We start from the raw sequence: 11,282 nt of genomic DNA on the forward strand, positions 1-11,282 counted from the left end.
CAGATAGAGCATCTGCTAGCGCTATCTGCGCTAGCAGTGACGGACTCGGAAACGCTGCAGCCCGCATCTCAGGGTCCGTCACTCAATGATGGCACATGGCATTATGCCGTGGTGTAACGTAGTCCGTCTAACGGACGCCAGGAACGCAATGTGAACCCAGCCTTAAAGCATTTCAGAGTTATAACCTCATAAAGTGACAGTGGTCAGAATTGTAAAAATTGGCTCGGTCATTAAGTACCAAATTGGCTCCGTCAGTAAGGGGTTAAAGCTTATCTTCCTGTAGATGCTAGAAAAATGGCTGACACTTACAACATTGAAAGGCCTGCATGTAAAGATGTATCAAAGGTTATCACGATTCACAAAGCGCCATTTTGATAACTTGTAGCAGAAGTTAAGATAACTGAACATTTCAAAGCATAAGATAACTGAACATTGCAAAAGCCATTGACTGATTTCAAGTTAGGAGTTGAATTAAACTTTTTGTACCAGTGTTATATTTTCTGAGTCAAGATAACTTTGGGTACAGTATCTCTATAATACTACACTGTATGGCAGACACATTTCATCCCATGATATCAACAAGAGCATCAAAAGCCTGATCTTCAGTGTTTATTTAATTGTCAAACTTACTTTAAAATAGATGTTATCATCAAAGAGTATAGGGCCTTGTTTCTGAGGGCCCCCATCAATAAGTGTTATCAGCAGGAACAGCTGTAATCATACTGCAGAATATACTTTGAAACTAACATTGTCCTTCAAGTCTGTCCCTTTATTATAATAAAGGACCCTAGTAGAACATGCGACAACTCTTTTCAAGGGCATCCTTTTAAAGATTGCATGATTTGCACTATTTCATGATAGCATGGGTGATAATTTCCCCTTGTATGTGTGTCAGGGTTAACATTTTTAGGGTTACTTTGCCAGAATCACTCCACATCTCATATTTCCATGTGCACGTTGATTGCATCCATGTGCATTTGTGGCATAGAATTACTCCCTAAGTCTGAGTAAAGTATTTCAGGACCACAAAAATGAGTTGATGATCGATTTTTCAATCATCCCTAAACTCATGTGTACACATGATGATTGTATCCATATTTATAGGCAGCATAGGATTACTTTGTAAGTGTCCTGGAAACCTCTGAAGACAACCATGTTGACTGTTGAGTGGAAACATCTTAAATGCTGGGATCAAATTCACTGAAACTATAAAAAAAGGACTGAAGAATCTGAGTAAAGTTTACTGGGAGTATTGAACTAATTATGCCCCTGTCAAGAACTTTATGGCCATGGTCTTCTCACAGACCTTGTAGCAGTCTCCATGGATCTGAAGAAAACCAGTCAATCCCCTGCAGCCTTTCGGCAATCAGCATCTGCCTGGTCACCTGCTTCTAATGTCACTGGACTGGTGATCTTAGCAGTGTTGGTTCAGCTCCACTCAAAGTAAATGTCTGCATTTAATTGCCAGGTCTGTGCTCTCTTAACCCCATCAAGGGTTACACTTAGCCTGGAGCACTAACTCAGAGTAATGAGTAATTTAACTCCTGTTTCTTCAGCTTTACAGCATCTGCTGCACGGCAATACTGTCCTCTTATGGTAGAGGGGATATGATCATTTTCTAATATACGGCAGTCTACTATGACTCAGAAATCATTCCTAATATGGAAAACTATTAACATTTTCATTTATCCAAATGAATAAAAATAGGTGTCGTCAATGGAAGCTTGAATCCCATGCATAATTGAAAGACTGAAGGAAGTGTTTACTGTGAGTGGGGAAAGGGAGTAGCTCCTTTTCTGCTTTAATACAGGACATCATTTAAGACCTACTTGCTGAGACTGCTAATGAAAAACACACAGTAGCGCTTTATGTGCCAAGTTCATAACTGCAGACGTCAATACAATTGCAGATCTCTCCAACTGTCATCCCCCCTCCTGGCACATTGTCATCTATGATGGACAGTCTAATGCCTGCCCACTATTCTTACCCGCAGACGTGTCCAGATCCTGCCATGCTGATCTGCACTCTGAATCATGCGGTTTTCCATATCATTGGTTCAGAACTGACTATTAATAAAGACAAGCCTTTTAATTAATTAGTTATGCTCATTTTTCAGATTTGTCTATTTTTTGATAGGACCTAGTAGGTATATTTTGCCCTTCATTTAATAGTGCAAAATAACGCAAAATAGAAAAAAATGTTTAACATAGTAAATCATACTTAGAAAGATTATTAGCAATATATTAACTTATCCCGGGGCGGACATATTACTATTGGGCCCAAGAGGTAAGCAGGCCACTATTACCTCCAAAGCAGGTGGAATAGTGCACTATGGTGAGTTATTGGACTGAAAAGGCCCATATATTGTTCTTGCACAGTGACCCTTTTCTGTATGTGTATGCCACTTAGTTATTCCCGATGTATATGTTATCCTCCATCCATCCTGAATTACCGGGGGATCCAGTCGGTGAGGCCTAGAATCTCGAGAATGGGGCTTTTGACCCAAGCTCTGTGGTGTGGTGCTCTATCTTGAATGGAGAGATGGGCGCCAGCTCCACTGAATGTTTTTGACAGTCGTCTGGTTTGATTCATTGCATCAATGAAAGTGAAATGACTGCACAAGTGCTGCGATGGCATCACTGCCACATGCAGCTCAGTGCAGACATTTATAAAAGAGCACAGAAGCATATAATGTTATTACATGATAAGCTAACTTAACACATTGCATCACTTCTAGATCGTTCGTCACCAAATAATGTTCTTAAAGAAAATTTGTCATAAACTGTTTGCCACCTTATTTGAAAGCAGCATGATATAGGGAACCTGATTTTAGCAATTTATTACTTAATGGGCTGCTAGCTATAGTTTTTATAAAATCACTGGATCTGGCGATTATCAGTAGAGGACTAGTAAACTTGCTGTCATTTAGTGCTCCATATTCATGAGTTCTGTATAACCCAGGTCTCTACCACTTATTAGCAGCTTTCTGCCTATGCACAGTGTATACAGATAGCTGCCAATCAGTAGTGTGGGCAGGGTTATACAGAGCTCAGCATTCAGAGGACAGGTGGATCTGCTGCAGATAAAACAGTGACCATATCAGCAGCCCAGTGACACAATCAGTATCTCAGTCTCTATATCATGCTGCTCTCAGGTGGGGAAGCAAAACACTAGTGACAGATTCCATTTGAAGGGGTTATTTTCTTTGGACAATGCCTATTTGTTAGAAGTGCCCTAGAAAATGAGATGATCACAAAAAATCCATCCAGTTGGTAGCCTCATTGAGCTGTTGTAGTGTGTGGGAAATCTGTAAGTGTTCAATTTCTCGGTGGTACCATCGATAGGGAAGATTAAAGAAGCACTCCCATCAAAGTTTGTATCATCTTATTCAGTCATCATATTATATGCTTATTTTGCCTTTGTACCCAGTTAATTCTTCTCTTTTCCATTAGGTCTATGACATCACGTGATTAAAAACTGACTAGCTGAATCCTTCTAAGCTCTATGTAGAAACAGGAGGTCAATTTTTCCTGTATGAGACATCACTGCGATAGTCCCTGGCAGGGGATAAGGGAGGGATGGAACAGATGGGTTAGGAGTTGAAGAGCGAGATATCTCATGTAGGGAGAAGAAACTTTCTGCTTCTACATAGAGCAGAGGAAATAGATGAATTAGCTGGGTAGAAAGGCAAAATGAGCAATTGTAAGCAGGCTCGGACTGGCCCACAGGTGAATTCTCCTGTGGGCCCCTGTGCAAAAGTAGGCCACCACCCTCTTATATGAGCAGTATTTGGCACATTATACTTGAATCACCGTGTACAGACAAAGGCAGAATCTTATTCATTGAACAATCTACTCCGTTCTTTGTTATATAAATTTATAATTGAGGATAATGGATGGTTATTGATGGGCCCTTGGTATCCCAGTCCAAAATTGATTGTAGGCATTATATAGGTCCCATTCTAAATAATGGATGGTGTAGATAACAGGTCTTCCAGTACAGGAGGCGCTCTGGTCAAGAGATGATTATCTTGAACTGAAGACTCTCCTCTATTAACATAGGACTACCTAGGATCTAGAGTATACTTCCTTCAGGAGTCATTGATGAGAACAAGCTTGTGCATTGAGTCTTAGGCCTCTTTCACACTTCAGTTGTTTGGCGTCAGTCTAAAACCGCCAGTTTCCTCAAATAACGGATCCGTCATTTTTTTTGGCGGATCCGTTATTTTCCCATAGACTTACATTGGCGACGGATTGTGACGGATGGTCGTCCGTTCCATCCGTCATGCGACGGATCCGTCGAAATTTGGCGGACGTTGTCTAGACATAGACGGACATTGAAACGTTTTTTGTCAACGCCGAAATGACGGTTCGCGGCGGATCCGTCGCGTCCGTCATTCCATAGAATGGCCGCCTATGGGCGACGGATCTGTCGCGACCGTCATTTCGGCGGATCCGTCGCCCCAATCCGCTTTTTCAATTGCGCATGCTCCAAAAAGTAGATACTTTTCCCAGACAACCCCCAAGTAACGGATCCGTCAAAAAAACGGATCCGTTGGAACCGTTTTCTCAACAATTGTGACGGATCCGCCGATCCGTCACTATGTCGGAAGTGACTGACGCCAAACAACTGAAGTGTGAAAGAAGCCTTAGAGGCAAATTATGCAAACTAGCTCTTCTTCAGACTAGGGAAACTCTCTAGAACCACCTACATGTAGCTACTTTGTAATTAATCAACCAATAAATGCACATTAAAACATGACAAGTGACACATACATGTGTGCTTTCTACTGACATTTCATGACTGCAAGAAAATGTATTCATTGTTTATATTGTTCACAGAAGTCCATTGTTTATGACTTGCTTTATAATGTGTAATGCATGAGATTCTACATCAAGCCTCCAGACTGTATCTGTAAAAAAAGGAATTGTTTTACCCTCCATTGTTTCATAATAGTCTGAATAAAACAATGAAAAAATGCCACATATATTATATACAGTATAATAGGCAAATCTGCTTAAGGGGTTTTATACCTGAAGATGAAATCTACCTAACCACCTGCTTATATTACTATGCAAATGTCTGACGCCGCCACTGAAGTTATGTCTATGAAGTGTCATCTCCTTTAGCTTTGTCTTTTAATCTACATCCAGATAATACTTTAGCTTATACTGCTTGTGTCTATCAAACACAAATGAAAGCAAAGCATGTCTGATCGCGGCTGTGAAAAGCTTGCCTGCCTCCATGTCAATCAGGAAAAACATTTCTTATCTGTATCCAGAACGATGAAACCACAAGGGTAATATCCAAGGCAATGCTCACTCACCCATTTCAAGCATATTAAGCTTTCAACTTGGCTCCCTCGCAAGCACAGACCACTCACCTGTCCCTGGTCAAGAATTTGTGTCTGTTGTCCTTACATGTCTGTCTGCTTGACAACATAGTTGTACCCACCAAGTGACCCCTCCCGAATCTCGGGCTTCATAAAATCGCTCTAATGTGCTAGGACTTTGAACTGAAATGGTGCTAATAATGGGAGCATGGCTGGGGATCCATAGATAAAACCTCAACCCACATATGACAGCAGAAAATGAAGTTATCAAGTTTAGGCTAGGCTAGCCTTTGTTCTTCTGTCCCAATAGATCAACGAGATGCTTAGATAGCCATACATGTAAGACACAATGGGTAAAGAAGATGCTACTAAGAACATTTGGAGGTTTCTAAACATAGGCAAAGTTTGTGAAGGATTGATATGAACTCTGTGCCAACATGGAACCTCATATGAATGGGCGTCAGAAGTATAACCAATGTCATAAATGTGATTTTTTTTCTGATTCTTACATAGCACCACTATGTTCCACAATGCTACATAAACATGGTTGTCACTCACATGAGCGTCTGTGTACCTAATGGGGCTGACAATAAATATTTCCTATCCCATACCAGAGATGGATATAGGATGGGAGGACATTTAATTACTGGAGGTAATGCATACAAACACGGAGAGAATATACAGTCTCCATATTAATATAGTCCTTCGTTAGAATTGAATCCTTGATGCCTACTGTGTCACCATGCTGTCTATCAAAATACCATGATATACATGAATAATAATAATGATAGTAAAAGAATGATTCACATGTAAAGCGTCATGGAATAAATGGCGCTTTAATAATAATAATAATAATAATAATAATAATAATAATAAATACTTGCCAAATATTTCTGTGTTGTAAAGATGTAGGATATATGTCATTTATGATCATGAACTACTCATGGTCCAACACGTATTTATTTCTTATTTATTTTTTAGGATACTGTAAATGGGTGTCTTCCCGTATCTACAAGTCCATTAATACCATTTCCTCTGTTTTGTCACATTCTCTCAAAGGATCTAAAAAGACTAGACTGCTTTGTTCAGCTGATTAAAAATAAAAATAAAGCATTTTTCCAGGAAGCATGAAACAGCTTTCTCACAGGCATTAACAAATCTGCTCATCTTCATTATTTCTGCACCATACTCCCACTCACTGGAACAACTTGCTTCTAGTCCCTTCACTGAAGGAGTTTATCAACAGATGCAATATATTTTTCCTTAAGTGCCCAGTAATGCGCTCAAATGAAGCCAATAAAGAATGTGCAGAGAGAACTCGTCTGCTTTATACTTTCCATGGCTTTTTTATATTTAATGCACTTTTCCTACATTTCTGTACAATGTAGTTGACTATTCTGGCACAATGGAAGACAATGCTAGAGTAGCTGGACCATAATTGGTTTAGACCATGTCGGCTTAGTCTCAACCCAAAACAAAGTGGTCATATATGGTCAGAAGAGTCCAATGGTAATAATACTGTATATAAGACTAACTACTCTACTTTTCTTATCAAAGCACTACCCATGAAGATCAATGCCGAAATTAAAAAGTTTAACAGAATACTTGCATTAAGGTATAAGCAGCTTTCTAATCTGCACTTTGTCTTAAGTCTTTGTAATGTCTGGAGAAGATGCTCTGATATGTGTCTCCCTGACCTTTCTGACATCATGTCTACAGATGAAGACTTGTGAAAAAACGAGGTTATAGATCCCACCTTCTTGAGAATATACAGTTACTGTCTTGACAGAAGCTTCTTTTGACTAAATGTTCTATGCCTTGCATAGCCAGCTTCCCAGGGGACACTAGGCTGTCCATACTGTATCTTTAAAAAACAGGCAAATAGAAAGAAGAAGAAGATCTATAATACACTAAGCTAGTGCCAACACTTCAGATCCACAAGGCTATGTTCAAGGATCTCTTTTCACCACCGCTTTCTGCTTCGTAAACCTTTTAATTTTAGATTCTATGCCTCTTGGATCAAGGTCTTTCTTACTGAATGCTTGTCATAGATTCCTCCATTCCTTTCCATAAAATGTGTATATTTTTTTAGATTAATGAAAAAAACAGACAAATAATGGAATATTACCCGAAAAGACCTTGTCCTTGCTGACTTTTTGTTATTTCTACTATTATAGATATACAATAGTATATATAGTACGCTATGTTTTCTCTTCTTGTACCAGTTGAGATTATTCAGCCTTAAAATTTGCAAATATAGATTTTATTTAGTTATGTGATTTTTTTTTTCCAAACAGAAACTGGGTCATAAACTTTATACGTCGCTTCCACTGGCACCCTTGGTTATAGTGTACAAACTGCGAGAAGGAGTTACCTAATAGTCTCTATGTCAGAGGAAAGCCCTAGGTTTTCCAACAATTTAGAAAGCCAAGCTGATAGTTAATACCTTTCAAGGAGTCCCCGGGTTAGAAAATAGAGGATGTAATTTCTGCTCCCCTGGACTCTGCAGATAGAATCCATGAGAACTATCATCACATCCATGGGGGGTTTTGGGTGGATATCAAACGCACTTGATAAACAGCTATCAATTTAAATCCACATGCCTAAGCGTAACGGAAACATGTGCCTTGGTTCTCTCCTCTCATTCTCTTCTCAAGGTAGTAATCCCTTTATCTCTTGGCTGATTGTCTTTATTGATCTTGTTTCCCACCAGCCCATCCTGGTTTCTCTGAAGAATTTTATCTAAGGAGGAAACCTATTTGGAAATCTCCCAGCACTGATTCTCCCTTAATTTTCAGCAAACTGTCTCTATTATCTCACTTCTCACTTCCATCACCAACACTCTAATTTGTGATTAGGAAAACATCATTGCTAGAATATACACTGTTGGTAAAATTGTTCCACCCCACTGCTGGTTAATACAATCTGACTTCTTCTGTATTAGCCAAACTCAGACATTACTTTAATGAAACTTAGAAGTGCTCTTTGTCCATTGGCCTGTATATGGTGCTACAATATAGTGTGTAAAGGCAAGAAGATGCAAATGTTCTTAATACCATGCATTTTTCAAGTATGTCTACTTTAATTAACTATAAGCTATTTATGGAAGATATATAGATATACCTGCATATGTGTGAAAACACAGAGCTATAAAGGATGAGAGCTTCATATTAGATATACAGTACAACAGGTAAGTGAGTAATTTTTAGAGGTAATTTTACAAATACTTATCTTACTAGCTACATTTATGAAATGAACATTCTACTTATTTTCTTTTTATTTACGATGTTTGCTTATATAACGCCAACATATAGATACAGTCACATGTGAATAAGTAGCTTCACGCAATATACATATATATATATATATATATATATATATATATATATATATATATATATATACTGATATATCCAACCAATGAGTATCTTCACTATATATTAGCATAAAACACACACACACAGATATATATATATATAAATATATATATATATATACACACATATAATCATATACACACACATCCATATATAACATATATATCTAATCATAATGTACAGTATATATAATACATATCCACGAAGTATCTTTATATCACATGCATGCACACTGCTTATATTTTTGCAATGTTTTCACCTAGTCTGCAAGTGTTAACCAGTGTGATTCAGTAGCACAGAGAAACCAGTGCACTGTCATCTATTAAAACAATCACAGCCTATGAACTGCAATGTGAAGGTAATGATGTCCTGAATGATTTGCTATGAAGCATATTTCACAGCAGAGCTAGCATCACTAATTAGTCTCAGTAATACCTGGCCCAATCTCTACTGAGCAGACAGGCTGGCACCCGGTGTGGAACCACCCTACGTTGTTCAGGGGACTAGTTAGAGAGGAGAGCTCTGCCCTCCACTCTGGCACATCATGAACTGAATGCCCCACTTGTCTCATTCCAGTAACGAGTTCCTGTACACCGCTCAGTGCTCAGCCTAGAAATGCTAAAAGTGAGAGGAAAGAACCTGTAATGCTTCACCGAGTCTTCATCACATCACTACAGACTGACGATGGACGAGGTGATCTCAAGATCGCCTTCTCCACTCATTCCCAATCCAATCCTCTGTTTTGCCACCATAATCTTCTAAAAACCAACAATAATGTCTAAAATCTCCCCTTCTCTGTTGACTTGAGATGCAAAGCAAACTGATTCACTGCAAATCTTGGATGTGACAGATTGATTCCGCCATCAATAGCTCAGACACACAAGTCAAGAATTACTGTATGTCTGGAACTCACACTCATGCTAGGATTGTCCATCCATCACACATACATAGGAACACATAGAAACATATTGACCATGTCACATGCAGTAGGGACCTGCGGACGGAGCTCCACAGGCTTATCCTCTGCCCTCTTGCTCTACCTGCCCAGGGATAAGTTCTTACCTTGAGCTGCGAAGGTGCTGCTGGCAGTCAGTATGGCCAGGGCAGGTAGGAAACACATCTGCAGGATGTATCCAAGCCTTAGACCGCAGCTGGCAGTTTCCAGACCCTTCCTCATGGTATTGGAAGGCACAACAAGCTGGCTCACTATAGCTGGGCAAACTCCACTTTCTTCAACGCTGGGAGAGGCTGCCAATAGTTACGCAGACAATTTCAAGTACATTTATTTCCTTTTTTTAAGTCACAAAGATCTCATGCCCAAATGATCATAGCAGCAGCCACCGCTGACTTATTCTGCAGCTTCATTAATCCCTTATTGATAGGAGACAATGTGTCAGAAAGTAAAAGAAATCCTTTCGGTGGAAATGAGAACAGGATGGGGAAAAAAAAATCACTGTAGAAATGCTTTAAAATCTCACATACGCATCTATGTGATGTTGTACAGAGCAGCCGGTTAGGATCCTAAAAGCCCATAGAGTGAGTGAGCGCAGGTAGAGGAGCATGAGGTGAAGCATGAGTAGTACACTGGAGCTGTGTGAGAGCACACGCATGTGGATGGCAGAGAAAATGTGTGTCTGCCTCTGTTCTCTGTTACAAGGAGACTGTGAGAAAGTCAGCTCCTGCTACCCTGCTCCCTCTTCTCTCAGCCCTACCTCCCTGGCTGGAAGAGCAGACATGGATCCCTGGATCTGGAATCAGCACTCAGTCTAAGCACTGGCAACAAACACACATTGGTCTCTTACTCCTGCGCTTAATTAAAATCCCCTCCGCTGATACCACTCGGTGGGGAAGGGGTTACACACTGATACATAGGCAGCATTCAGATTTATTGTAAAACACGCTTCCCTGTTTTATTCTATTTCTTCTGCTGCTTCTTCTTTCTTTTTAGTGCATCATATATTCAATCACCTAGAGTAAAGGATAAGGCGGCCACAGGGATGATAACTTTGGCTACAACATTTCTTATAGTTTTCCTCCGGATATAATTGTTTCTATGGATCTTGTGTTTCCTAAACATAATGACTAATTTTAACCCAGCAAATGATTTTGCTGGATCATGTACCAAAAACCATGTGCAGTATATTCAATGTGTCCCGCAGTGGGTTAGTGCCAGCGGTCACATTGCCAGATAGCAGTTACACCACGATGATCAAAGAGCTGATTTCTAACCAAATCTGATGAATTTTCTAGAACTATTTTATTCAGAATTGTTTTGGCATCATACATGTACAAATGCCATCACAGGAGGGGTTTTTTTTGCTTACAAAAGTCAAGAAAGACTATGACTGTATGTCTGACCATGTATAATTAAAGAAGGTCAAATCTAAACAGCAGAACTAAGAGAAGTTTACACAGGAAAATCATAGCCGCAAATCAACTCCAAATTGTGATTTAGTTTAATATTTCCCTGTGAAATTTTGACCAAAGCCCTGGCGCTCTAGTGGCAACACCAGTATCTGTTCATCCGGCCTCTATTCAAGACTTAAAGGGAACCTGTCAGCAGGATTGTGCTG

At 39.6% G+C, this 11,282-nt stretch overlaps 1 protein-coding gene across 2 annotated transcripts in view; it reads right to left on the reverse strand.

Annotated features, from left to right (window-relative positions):
- The window catches only part of UNC5C (unc-5 netrin receptor C), a 530,679-nt gene extending 520,281 nt beyond the window's left edge, over positions 1–10,398 (reverse strand). Inside the window, exon 1 of one of the 2 annotated variants that reach the window (XM_077277392.1) lies at positions 9,772–10,398. In XM_077277392.1, the coding sequence (XP_077133507.1) occupies positions 9,772–9,886 (115 nt within the window). In that variant the 5' untranslated portion in view covers positions 9,887–10,398. The remainder of the gene's footprint in view (positions 1–9,771) is intronic. The other variant, XM_077277402.1, reaches the window with a different exon arrangement.
- Between the last annotated feature and the right edge of the window lie 884 nt (positions 10,399–11,282).

This window comes from Ranitomeya variabilis, chromosome 1 (assembly GCF_051348905.1).
Source record: "Ranitomeya variabilis isolate aRanVar5 chromosome 1, aRanVar5.hap1, whole genome shotgun sequence".
Taxonomy (NCBI): domain Eukaryota; kingdom Metazoa; phylum Chordata; class Amphibia; order Anura; family Dendrobatidae; genus Ranitomeya; species Ranitomeya variabilis.